Below are 13,728 nucleotides of genomic sequence, written 5' to 3'. Positions count from 1 at the left end.
AACATGCTATAATAAATTATCTATATGGTATTTTGAGCTAAAACTTCACATAGTATTCTGGGGACACCAAATATTTATTTGACATCTTAAAAAAGTCTTGCTAATATCCCCTTTAAAAACGTGTATTATAATTGTATCGCTTGATATTTTGGAAAATATATAGAATTTATAATAAAGGGACTTTTTTACTCAATAAAAATAAAAAAGATTCCAGACTGTGAGGTAAAAGAAACGCTAAATTTATTAAATGTTATTAAATAACATTATTAAATGCATGGTGGAGGGGGCACTCAGTCTGTCCCGCTCTTACCTCGTGATTTAGTGGAAATTACGTCAACGCTCAAAAGTCAGACTCAGACGTGACTTTTATTTTGACATCTGTTATTGTGAGGTAAAGTCACAGAGTTGTCAGGTGATCAATGGCGCGTCATCTGTTAGTTGTGTATTTGTTTAGTTTTTTAAATGTCTCGTTTGCTCAAATCTTCTCTGCGCTGTATGATGAAAAAACCGCAAATCTAATCGTGACAGAAGGATTTCACGCAAACTACGTCGCAGTCGCTAATTTCACCGACGACATTAATAAAAGCGGGTAAGGTTTGTACTTTGAATTACTCTGTGTGAGAGCTTGCACTGCTTCAAGTAATTTAAGTTTGATTTCTACAGCACTTTACACAGTTTTTACTGCAGTATTACAAAATATACATATTAGTACAGACAGTAGAAACAATAGAAATGACAGAAAACAGGAAGCTTATGTATAAATACATGTTGTTATTGCAAATCTTTCATAAGATGTACATTAGTGATACTAACTGTATGTGATTGTCTATATATATTTATAGCAGTGTTAAACAAGATACGGTGACATAATACATATAATAAATCCATACATGTCAAGTCTCTGTTGGAAATTTCTGAATGAATCGGTTCACTGGTCTGTTGTCTGCTGTAATGTCTTTATTTTTGTGTTTGTTTATAGTATTAATAATGCAGTTAAATCTGTTTTGTGTTTTGATCAGTTGGTCGTATCTTGAGGTCAGTACATCTCTCAGTTATAATGACTCGTTACAATCTTATGCTGCTGGACTCGTGGAGTCTGCTGTCACATCACAGGTTTGACCTCATTTAATTTAAATCTTTTCAACAGTATCTAATCTATATTCACTGATTAAATCAAATGTGTGTTCCTCTGCTCATCTAGCTCATCTATAAACACTGGATGAACACACTGATGGGATATTGTGGTCCATTTACTCGTGATCCAGAGTACTGTCAGCGACTCAAACAATACATTACCACGAACCTTCAGTGGATCACACAACAGATGAACGCACACAACGACTCTTCATACTGGCATCAGGTAGAAATCACAGCAGCTCAAGTCATTCAAAAAAGCTGCTTCACACATCTCATACACAGATTATAGTTTTTTTTTTTTCAAAAATGTAGCCTTATTGTTAAAGATTTTAATCTACAGTGTCAGCAAAGGAGAAAGTTTTAACATTACAAAATAAAAGAGTTTTATAACACAATTAAAGGCAGGATAGGCAGGAATTATCTCAAAAAACTTTTTTACAAATTTGTTTAAACTGTCTTTATATACCAATACGTAAGTAAAGAACTCTTTTCTTTTAACTGCTGTGTGTAACAGAGATGTTATAATGTAGTGAATGAAGAAAACTGAACTTTTTGTTGTTGATGATAAATATATTATTAATATATTATTATTTCCCCTGAGCCTTCAGAGTAGCATTTTTATTTTCTGTTTTATTTTTCAGTGAGGCAGAGATACTTGTATGTACCTGTATGATGGAAAACTGCAGGAATTGATACTGTAATACAATACTTCTGAATGTTAAATCTGTTTGACGTTGTTTTCAGGTGCGTCTGTCTTTACTTCAGCTGAAGGGTTTGGAGGACGGTTATAATGGACAGGTGGATTTTCCCACCGGAAACTTTTCCATTGACCCGTTTGGCTTCTTGTGAGTACAGAAATGCACGCTGCTTATGCCTCAGTTTTTTATACGCCATATTTTTATACTTTATTCATGCATTATTTCTCCTGAATGTTTCAGACTGTTTCAGTTGGGTGGAGATTTGGAGGATCTGGAGGCTGCGTTGAATAAATCCAGTCAGGCTCGTACAGTCGGCTCTGGCTCGTGCTCCGCTCTGATCAAACTCCTGCCGGGCAACAAGAATTTACTGATGTCACACGATACCTGGAACACCTACCAGTCAATGCTGAGGATATTAAAAAGATATAATTTTGCCTACCGCACATCTCCGACCGGTAAATACACGTTTATTTATACATAAATATCACAATAAATAAAAAAACACACATTGACACAAATGATGTCTTGAACAGCCTTTTATAATTTCACCTGCAAATGTAAATCTAGACACAGCCCAGGCTTTAAACATATAGTAATAAAATACAAATTTTACTGAATTAAATACTGAATGATAGGATTACTGTTATCTCTTTATGCAATGCTCTAATATAATAATGATTGTTATGTTTGATTGTGGTGACTGTAGAGAAGAGCGTTATACCTGGAAGAATTCAGGCCTTTTCTTCTTATCCTGGCAGTATTTTCTCAGGCGATGATTTCTACATCCTCAGCAGTGGTTTGGTACGACACATACGCTGTTCAAAGTTATTTGGTACATCATTATTAAACTTAATCATAACACTAAAGTCACGTCATGTCTTTTACTTAGGTTACTATGGAAACCACAATTGGCAACAGTAATGATGACCTGTGGAAATTCGTGAAACCTCAAGATGTCGTTATGGAGTGGCTGAGAAACATCGTAGCAAATCGACTCGCTGAAAACGGACGAGAATGGGCTGACATCTTCAGCAGATACAACAGCGGAACGTAAATACAGCAACTCTTTAACTTATACACGCTGAGAACGTAAAAATGTAGACAAAAGATGATGGTCGAACAAAACTAAATCTGCTTGCTTTGACAGATACAACAATCAGTGGATGATAGTCGACTACAAACTCTTCGTCCCAGGAGAAGGACAAATGAAACAAGGGCTTTTCACAGTCCTGGAGCAAATACCGTAAGTGTCCTAAAACATTTTGGGAAGGTTTCCGGGACAGGGTTTATCCAAGTCCCAGACTAAAATGCATGTTTGAGTTGCCTTCATTTAAAACATCTTGCACTGACACATCTAAAAGAAATCCTCCACTTTAAAAAGAAATCAGATATTTACCCACCCTATTTCATCCTAAATGTTGATGTCTTTCTTTGTCCAGTCAAGAAGAAATTAAGTTTTTTTGAGAAAAACATTCCAGGATTTTTCTCAATTTAATAGACTTCAGTAGACCTCAATAGTTACAGTTTAAATGCAGTTTAAAAATAACCCCAAACAAGGCATAAGGGTCTTATCTAGCAAAATGATTCTCATTTTCGTCAAGAAAAATAAAAAAATATGCACTTTTAAACCACAACTTCTCATCTTGCACCAGCCTTGTGACTCGCCAGTGCAACCTTATGTAGTGAGTAAGCACGTCAAAAGGTCACATGTGACCAATGCGAAACTACCGCCCCAGTGTTTACAAGTGTCAAGAGAAAGGACTATTCAGACGTTGTTATACGTTGAAAGATACTAATTAATGTCTTTGTGTCAGTTTATTGTTTAAAATGGTCTACAAGTATGCATTTCAGATTTTTTGATGTATAACCTTTCCACGTGCTTACGCAATAACATGAAGTCATGCTAGGCTGGTGCAAGACGAGAAGTTGTGGTTTAAAAATGCTTATTTTTAGTTTCTTGCTGAAAATGACAATCATTTTGCTAGATAAGACCCTTATGCCTCATTTTGGATCATTTAGATCCTTTTCAAGCTGTGTTAAAAAATGCTATTTTAAACTGCATTTAAACTGTTAACTGTTAAGGTCCAATAAAGTTTATTAAAATGAGAAAATCCTGGAATGTTTTCCTCAAAAAACGTAATTTCTTCTCGACTGAACAAAGGAAGACATCAACATTTTGGATGACATGGTGTGAGTAAATTATCTGGATCTTTATTTAAGAAAGTGGAATATTTCTTTAACATATATAAGTGTCTTTTGTTTTGGTTTTTGTAAGGTATGTTTGTAGAAATTAATAAAAATTGTTAAGTAGAAAGTAGAAATAATTTTAAGTACAATTTTAAGTAGAAGTTGTAAAGCATTGTGTAAACAACAGTCCATATCACATCAGCATACAGATATTATTGTGCAGCTGAGCTGTTTTTCTGTGTGTGGTTTCTTTCAGTGGTATGATCGTAACGGCAGATAAAACTGAGGAACTGTTTAAGTCGGGCTACTGGGCGAGCTACAACATACCGTGAGTATGAAAGCATGAAACTTTTATACTATCAACTAAATAGCACATCCGTGTCTCTGTAAAGGGGGTTTCACACCGAGCGAGAAGTGTAGCATCGCGCAACATCATGTCATGTATCTAAAAATCAAACACATTATTTTCTATGAATGTAGACACTGATTGGCGACTGTCTGTTGTGAGACTGAACACTGCTAAAATTCCTGGCACACCACTTGCATAGTTTAACATTAAATAACATCATACAAATCCGTGTTATATGCAGTAAATATCCCTATTGTATGTAAGTATAATTCTGCTAAGAAACTGTTGTGGTTCCTTCTGTAATGTACGAGTGAAATGCATCACTGTGCTCAACACTCGGGACAGGCAGAGGGTTTTGCTCAGCGCTATATACCACATACTACAAAGCCTTAAATAATCTTTATAATAATCTTTTATAAAACATTTACATATGCATTTGACAGATGCTTTTATGCAAAGCACCCTAAGTGCATTACAAGGTTTACATTTTCATCATGACTTTTTTCGCTGCTAACACAATACTCTACCATTGAGCTATACAAGAGCATAATAGTGATCATGACAGACATAAATAAATGAAGAGCTCAGATTCAAAAGCTGCTAAAACCACCTCCGTCAAAAATAAGAATAATATTAACTGATTGCTCTCGCATGTATTATACGTTTATCAAATACTTTCATGTAAAATCTGCTTAATCCTGGCCTTGGTTCATTCAGAAATACTCATTTGTTGGCAGAATCTATTAAGAGTCTGATCATTTTTTTTTATTTACAATAAAACATGTCAGATGCATTTAATCAAACTGTGGCCATTGTTTAGTTTCTCAGTGACCTCTAGTGGTGAAAATGTCATATTGTACCTTTAATGTTCCATTGACAAGCTCATTTGTATTTGTACTCAGCACATTAAAGTGAACTCTAATAAAGTGTTTGTTGTTGTAGGTATTTTGAGGAGGTCTTCAATGCGAGCGGAGGTCAGGAGCTGGTTCAGAAATACGGATCCTGGTTTTCCTTTAGTGAAAATCCAAGAGCGCAGATTTTCCGCAGGAACCAAACTCTTGTTACTGACATTGAGTCGATGGTGCGTCTAATGAGGTAAAAAAGCTCTAAAACATATCAGGCCTCTATTCTTGACAGGTTTTTTTTTTTTTTGCTCTTGAGGTAAATTTGCGTTGCCTTTCGTTGCTTTTTTCTTTGTAGTGCTTTTATCTGTAAACATGTCTGTCTTTGGCAGGTACAATAACTACAAGGATGACCCTTTGTCTCGCTGTAATGAATGTGACCCGGTTCAGAATGGTGAGAACACCATCTCTGCCCGCTCTGACCTCAATCCTGCCAATGGCACATATCCATTTGGGGCTCTGAGACAGCGTTCGCATGGTGGAACTGACATGAAGGTAAATAAGAAGTTATAAACAATGTGACCTTTCAGTTATTTAATTCTTCTTCTGCTTTTATTAGAAGAGTCATTTGAGTCGAGAGAGTTGAGACATCAGAAGAGTGCTAAAGATGTCTGACCGTCAGGATCTTCCTCACCTCTCTTGGGTTTTGAGCTCTTTATGAAATTATAGACTCGAGTGGACACATTGATTTACACATGCAGATGTTATTAATGATGAAGATTCTGTTGTGTGTGACTGGTTACTCACTGAAACTAAGTAAGGTTGAGCCTGGTCAGTACTTGGATGGGAGACCTCCTGGTAAAACTAGGTTGCTGCTTGCAGAGCTGCTAGTGAGACCAGCAGGGGGTGCTCACCCTGTGTTTTGTGTGGGTCCTAACACCCCAGTATGGTGATAGGGACACTTAACTGTCAAAAGCACCGTTTTTCGGATGAGACGTTAAAACCAAGGTCCTCTGTGGTCATAAAAAATCCCAGGATGTCTTTTAAAAAGAGTAGGGGTGTGCCTCGGCATCCTGGCCAAATTTGCCCATTGACCTAATTATCATCCATACTGATATTTAAGTGATGTATGCTTTTATTTTCTTCTTATTTCTCTAGATGACGAGTTATGAAATGGTGAAGAACTTTGAGATGTTGGCAGTCAGTGGTCCAGCGTGGGATCAGGTGCCTGTGTTTCAGTGGAGCACCTCACCATACAGCAAACTCCTTCATATGGGTCATCCAGACCGCTGGGACTTCCCCACCGTTCACGTCAAATGGTCCACATAGTCTGATCACAGGTGCTCATTGTGAAGCGTTTTGGGATGTATAAGATTTATAACTAAAGAGAATGAATTTGTGCTTCATGCAGTCTGTGATTTAAACATGTACACATTCCTCTGAGATGTCTGTTTGTATGTTTGAAAATGAAAATGTTCTGTTTACTTGTTTATAGATGGTGATATCTTCAGTTCAGTTCCTCTGTGTTTACAGGTTGAATATGTAAAATGATAGAGTAAAAGAGTGTTGCGAAGCTGTGTCTCTTAAGATTTTGTTTTCTACACTTTATAGAGATATAACGTGACACACAGATTGGCCATAGATTTTTCTGAGTAGAAAAATTTCAACCAAAAACAGAAGCGATGCGTGCATTAAACAGCACTGTACAAAGTCATTGGCTACTCCTGAAAGGTGTGTAATTCTTGTAAAGAGACTATTGGTTGTCTGTACAGTTAATTGATTTACAATTCAATGCAATAAGATTTTAAATAACATCCACAAAATGGTGGGTAATGTTTCTATATTACGTGTGTTAAGATGGATGTTTGTGTTGCACAGATGTGTTGATCTTAAAGACAGATGTGTGTTGTCAATAAAGACTGATTTGAGTTCAGTTTAGTGCTGTCAAACGATTAATTGCTTACAAAATAAACTTTGTGTTTGTATAATATATATATGTGTGTGTGTGTGTTTTCTGTGTGTAATTATTATGTATATATAAATACACACAGATACGTGTATCGATTTAAGAAAAAAATTATTTATATACAGTACTGTGCAAAAGTTTTAGGCCACCACCACCAGACTTGTTTCAGAAGTTTTGATGTCCATCCATATTTATTTTTCAATCTATTTTATTAAGAAAATACAGGAAATATGTAAAAAAAAAAAAAACTTTCAGGATTAAATGTCTTCTTTAGGCATTTTCAGTGTTTAGTGTGACCTCTCTTTGCACTAAATACATCTTGAGCGTTTTTGAGCAGAATGAAGTAAAAAGAGTAATTTATTTTAAATGAGAAATTAGGATTTAATTTTATTTAGGTTTAAGAGATCCTGCAGTTTCCTGCTATTGCACAAGTGAAATTAAGGGGAGTTTACCCTAAAAACTTGACACATCAGTTTACATTTTATACAGTTTTTAACACTACATACACATTTCCTTTTCTGGATGTATTCTATTAAAGAGACTGAGAAACAATTATATATGATCACTTTTGCACAGTAGGCCTACTGTATACATATATATTTTTTAATTATTTAAAAAATTAGGGCTGTCAAAAGATTAATAGTAATTAATCGCATACAAAATAAAAGTTTGTTTTTGCATTACATACATGTATGCACTGTGTGTAATTATTTTGTATATATAAATACACATAAACATTTAAGAAACATTTACATGTATATAAATATTTATTTAGATTTTAATATATTTTATATTATATATAAATAAAAAAATCTATTCATAAACAATTTTTTTTAAATGTATACATGTATGTGTGTATTTATATATAGATGATAATTACACACAATACACACACACAAATATATTATGTGCAAACAAACTTTTATTTTGTATACAATTAATTGCGATTAATCTTTTGACAGCCATATAAAATATCTAAAAATATAAGTATATATACACATGTAAATGTTTCATACATATCAACTGTTTGACAGCCCTAGAACAATTCTAATTCAACATGAAGCTTCATTGACACTTGAAAATAATTTTAAGGCTATTGTTTCCCTATAAGAGGACATCATGCAAAAAAAAGCTTCTAGGTCTAGGACCTCATTTATAAAGCGTACGCACATATTTGATCGTAAAGTGTGCATACATACACAAATATAATTATTTAACCAAGTTCAGGAGGAGCATGGTCATGTGATCCAACCAATCACTGCAAAGAAGTGCCTAAAAATGGCAGTCCCTCACCTCTGTCCCGTGCAGCATCCCTCCTCCAAACCATCACCTCACTCTCATCTAGATTCATTTATCACATTTAAAGAGAGAGGAGTATTCTGGATTCGGGCTAAAATTCCGAGCTCCTCGGACAGCACGACAAATATGCTTTATCTCATTCCTTATCGATTACATGTTAATGCGAACTTGTGAATTATTATTAAAAAAACTTTGATGTGGAAAAATGCTAAATGCCACATCAGGATCAGAGCAGACATCTGCACTTTTGCTTGTCCGATTGCTGCAGCTTTTTGGAAATATAAGCAATTCTTGCTGCTCGAAAAGGATTTAAACATTGACATGTGCTCTTTAATATGTCAGTGACATTAATTAGGCATCGTTTTAATGTGGAAATCTGTAATTGTTCAGCTGTTCAACAATTTAAGCTAATTTGCGATTTATAGATTTCATGTCTGAAAGTGAAATTTACATGCTTTTTCTATGCGCAAATTCGGTTTATGAATTACATGTGCACGCTTTTGATAATGCTCGTGAGATCAAATTTAGGATGTTTTCTATGCAGTAATTTATAAATGAGGCCCCTGGTACCCCAAGGACCATAATGGTGCGTTCACACCAGACGCAGAATAAGCATTAAATGCTTCTGTCTTGCCATTATCACTAGTATTATGTAGTGCTTTATCTCCACCAAGTGTGGGTTTTTTTTGTTACAGGAGAATGACCCTAAGCAACAGCTTACATCATCTTCTTATAAACAAAAGGAAACATTTGGTGGGGGCTGAAACAGGAGGGTTACTACATTTTAAGTTTGACCAACTTTCACCAGCCTGCATTGCAAATGTCTTCTAAAGTGAAAGTGATATGATTGTTAAAGTCGCAATGAAATTGAAAAAAATTCATTTGTTTTGGAATAGTGTGGGTTTTTTTTTTTACAAATGATTTATCTGTGCGCTTCATTATTTTTTTAAATTCATGTGCCCTCAAAATCCTAAATCATAAACGCAAATCCTCTCCCCTCATCGAAACGATCTCTCTTTACTTCCGGTGATATGGTCAGATCTCAATGGACGAATTCAAGTCCAGCCTTGCCTTATTTCATTTCAAAAGCCGATATACGTCACCACAGGAAAAACAAGACAATCGCTACTTCTGTTTCATGGCGACTTTAAGTATGTGACCTCTTCATTAAACGCTTTGAGTTAAAAGCCCAACTCTCTACCCATTATTAGGCCATGACCGCCATCACAACTGTAAAAGAACTGAAAAGTACAAATGTTAGTCAGACGTGTTTGTCGTTTGTCTATAAGACAAGAACTGACATGAGCAACTCTAGCCCAAAGAAACACACACACATACACATTAATATAAATGATATTTATTCATTTACACAAACACTTAAAAAACTAAACACAGATTCAACATTGTCCGAAGAAAGTTTGAAAAACACAATGATCAGGATCTTTATTATTGGATAATTTCATAACACTCAGTGTAGACTGTCACACAATAATATTGTGTCTAAAATGTGTTATTGTAAAAATTTGATGAAAACTTACTAATGACATTATACTTTGACAGATGAAGTATTAAACATATGCAGCCATGCTGTGGAATGCTTTTCCTTTCAATGCCGTGAGTTTGTCATCTTCTTTCAGAGGTCCAGGTGAAGGTGAACCAGTCATGTATGGTGTTTGGGTTCGTTCAGAAGAATGATAATAATATGACGTATCTTGTGGCGAACTGAAATAAATGTCATAGTCATAAAAATAAGTTGAATTTTGGGAGTGAAAGTAACTGTTAGCAGCTAGGATTGAAAACATTTTGTGTGTGTGTGTGCGCGCGTGTGTGCATGATTCAGCTCTGCACTGCCTTTTTGACTTCATTTTCCTGCATCCGTTCCTATTTTATGATTTTCCTGTCAAGTGATTAAACACGGTAAATAGTTTATATGGATGGATACCTGGATTGGCAGGCTTCATTCCATGCAGAGATGATGTAGACAAGTCCTCCAGTGACGAGGAGAGCCGATCCGCCCCATCCTACAAACAGAGCCGCTCCAAGTTCAAACCTATATCAGGATCAGAGACGCTCTGTTTCAATATCAAGTTCAAAGATTACTTTCATTTCATCAGATTAAGTAAGTGATAGAAACACGCATTCACTTTTTTGCTTTGTAATTGGGGTCCATAAACTCGGATATAACTTTGTTTCCATACCAGCTGTAAGCAAACATAGCAGAGAGACCTGAAGCAGAAACAGAATGCAGTAGTCACAGACATTCAATACAAAACACTTCACGACAATACTCAGGAATACTGCTGAAGTTTGAGTATTTGGGATATTCTTCAATTGGGGTGGCAAGTGGTATCACCCTACTTTACAACAGTTAAAATACACTTATTAATAAATTAATGTTTCCAAGTTTGTATTCTGTTGGATAAACACAATTAATGCACTATTAATAATTAAATTTTTTGATTTAAAATACCTATTTTTTATGAGTTTCAGAGATTGCATTTGTAACAAAATATGCAAGTTCCTGCTATACCTCAGAGAGGTATCATGGATTGTAATTACAACAATATAAAATATTTATCACAAATGAAGTTGTTATATTGTGAATATAGATATATATAGCTTCAATTTTAATGGATATAGCATATTAAACAAATGTTAAATGGATAACTATACTTTAATTAAAAGAAAACAAACATTTTGACAATTTCTGCCTCTCATTTGCCACCCTTAATAGAATTATGAACAATTTACCTGATACTAAGTAGTTGATTCCTGCAGAGAGGGTGATTTTGGCATTTAAACTAACAGATCCTCCAAGTTTTGTGCATTTCATCCCGACCAGAGCAAGAACAGCTCCAAAAAATCCCAAAATTATACAGATAATGATGAGAGATCGACACAGGTGAATGTATGCTGTAAAAAACAAAAGATGATGATTGTAATAGCAATCCCATTTGTCAAATATGTTTCTTTATTATTGACTATTTAACAAAAGTCATCACACTTACCATGGCATGTTGCATTAAAATAACTGTATAGAAATGTTGTATAAATAATGAATAAATCATTAAGTTAGATATTAGATTAAACTTTATGCTATGAACTCTAAAAAATGCTAGGTTGTTTGTTTTTAACCCAATAGTGTTGGGGAATTTGGGGGAACCCATCGGCCCAATATTATATATATATGTATATATATATATATATATATATATATATATATATATATATATATATATATATATATATATATATATATATATATATATATATATATATATATACAGTACTGTGCAAAAGTCTTAAGCCACCATGCCAGAATTAGATTCAGCGACAACAATATAAACAAATGGCATTTGTGGACCAAACTTAACTTCTGCAAAAAATCAATAATACCAAAGTCAATAAGCAAAATACATAAGCAGTAATGAGCTTAGTTCAAAACATAGCTAAAGCGATTGATTATTCATACTTACTTTGCAAAGCCAGCATAGATGGAAACTCTTTACAGTCTGACACGCCTGTAGAGTCTGAGAGACAGTCTTTCCAGAGATTAGAGAAATAATGTGACGACGTGAGAACCAAACTCTTCACTTCTGAGTAAGTCCAGTATTCAGTTGGCATTGTGGAACAAACCAAGATCCATCCGCTGACACAGACTATAAAACAGCCGATTTCAATGTACATCACAGTTGTTCTTTTATTCATGTTGTTATGATGTAGTGAGTCTGATCTGGAGACAGCTGAAATACAAACCTTCCTTCAAATGTCATTGACTCACTGGGAGGAGAAAACAATGTTTGTGGTGTCATCAGTGATGTGTGTTTATGATGTACATACAGCTGAGAACCAGCAGAACTACAGATGCTTTTAAATATCATATCTGTTTATATCATTCGTTGATTTGAATTGAGTTGTGTGGTAGGGTTATGGGTTTAGGGTTTTATGGTTTGGTCTCATGACATTTCTCTTTTATTCTTCTAAATCAGGGGTGCCCAAACATGGAGGCCCGGTGTCCTGCTCTAAGAAAGGATGTGTTCATTTTTTTACACATTTTTTGTGTTATGCTTACACATCATGTGTCATTTTGTGTTGATTTTGTGTTAAAATAAATAAAAGTGACAACCCAAGTTGTCGTAAAACTACTGTAACATAATTTGTGTTGTTCCAATAATAACACAGAGATGTGTGTATTTTGGGACAACACATTTAGTGTGTTGTCCCAAAACTAACACTTTGTTGTTTTTAACATATACATTCCCAGAGTACCTCAGCACACCTGTCTGGAAGTTTCTTGTATGCTACTTAGCTACTTTGGGTTTAATTAAATTAGGAGCTAAACTCTGCAGTACCGAGCTTGGGCACCCCTGGTCTATGGTTATTTGCCAACAGTTACATGCATTTACGTAATAATATTACTTTTCGGAAATAACAGGATTTCATCTAGACAAGCCCACTGCTCATTTCACAAACTCACCAAACTAAATAAATAATAATGTGTGCCTATACGTATGCGGTTTTAATGTAAAAACTGATCACAATCTAAATAATTTACGATCAAATATAAAAAGAATTTTAAATAATATCAAAACAGGCTCATGAAAAATCTTCACCTATGTATTTCTAATAATAAAACCTTATGTTATGCTCATTCTATTGTTTATTCTTTAATAATAAATCTTTTTTTATATGAGTCATTCATTCACCTAATTTATTGGACATGTTGGCACAGTTGTAGTGGAGTATAAAGACTACTAATCTATCATGAAGAACAATCATTTTGTGTGTGTGTGTGTGTGTGTGTGTGTGTGTGTGTGTGTGTGTGTGTGTGTGTGTGTGCGTGCGCACATTCTGGTTTCCATGTTTTTTGGGGACATTCCATAGACGTAATGCATTTTATTCTGTACAAACTGTATATTCTATTCCCCTTACCTGCCCCATTCCCTAACCCCAACCATCACAGGAAACTGTCTGATACTTAGATTTTCAAGAAACATCATTCTGTTTGATTTATTAGCTTGTTTCCTCATGGGGACATCAAAATGTCCCCACAAGGTCACAAAAATACTGGTATTCCTATCTTTGTGGGGACAATTGGTCCCCCCAACGTGATAATTACCCGGCCGCACGTGCGTGTGTGTGTGTGTGTGTGTGTGTGTGTGCGCGCGCGCATGTGTGTTTTGATATTTTCATCATATAATTGTTAAAATAAAGTTCTTCTTAAAGGATCAATTGCAGTCGGTCAGTGGA

At 34.9% G+C, this 13,728-nt stretch overlaps 2 protein-coding genes across 2 annotated transcripts; one reads left to right on the top strand and one right to left on the bottom strand.

Annotated features, from left to right (window-relative positions):
* Nucleotides 1–375: 375 nt before the first annotated feature.
* Nucleotides 376–7,203, top strand: plbd2 (phospholipase B domain containing 2). The gene is made up of 12 exons (XM_065293113.2): nucleotides 376–589; nucleotides 1,020–1,113; nucleotides 1,202–1,360; nucleotides 1,882–1,982; nucleotides 2,076–2,290; nucleotides 2,542–2,636; nucleotides 2,725–2,885; nucleotides 2,983–3,078; nucleotides 4,279–4,350; nucleotides 5,314–5,466; nucleotides 5,606–5,768; nucleotides 6,372–7,203. Exons 1-12 carry the CDS (start codon nucleotides 420–422, stop codon nucleotides 6,540–6,542), a joined length of 1,650 nt encoding a protein of 549 aa, XP_065149185.1. The 5' UTR covers nucleotides 376–419; the 3' UTR covers nucleotides 6,543–7,203.
* Nucleotides 7,204–9,469: 2,266 nt separating this feature from the next.
* Nucleotides 9,470–12,232, bottom strand: cldn10c (claudin 10c). Its single transcript, XM_065293351.2, has 5 exons — nucleotides 11,955–12,232; nucleotides 11,230–11,391; nucleotides 10,623–10,704; nucleotides 10,421–10,528; nucleotides 9,470–10,200 (listed from the first exon to the last, which is right to left on the bottom strand). The coding sequence occupies exons 1-5, from the start codon at nucleotides 12,184–12,186 to the stop codon at nucleotides 10,047–10,049; spliced, it is 738 nt and encodes a 245-aa protein (XP_065149423.1). The 5' UTR covers nucleotides 12,187–12,232; the 3' UTR covers nucleotides 9,470–10,046.
* Between the last annotated feature and the right edge of the window lie 1,496 nt (nucleotides 12,233–13,728).

The sequence above is a fragment of the Paramisgurnus dabryanus genome, chromosome 15 (assembly GCF_030506205.2).
Source record: "Paramisgurnus dabryanus chromosome 15, PD_genome_1.1, whole genome shotgun sequence".
NCBI classification, from domain to species: domain Eukaryota; kingdom Metazoa; phylum Chordata; class Actinopteri; order Cypriniformes; family Cobitidae; genus Paramisgurnus; species Paramisgurnus dabryanus.
Note: the sequence above shows the minus strand (reverse complement) of the source record. Positions and strands in the feature narration are given on the sequence as shown.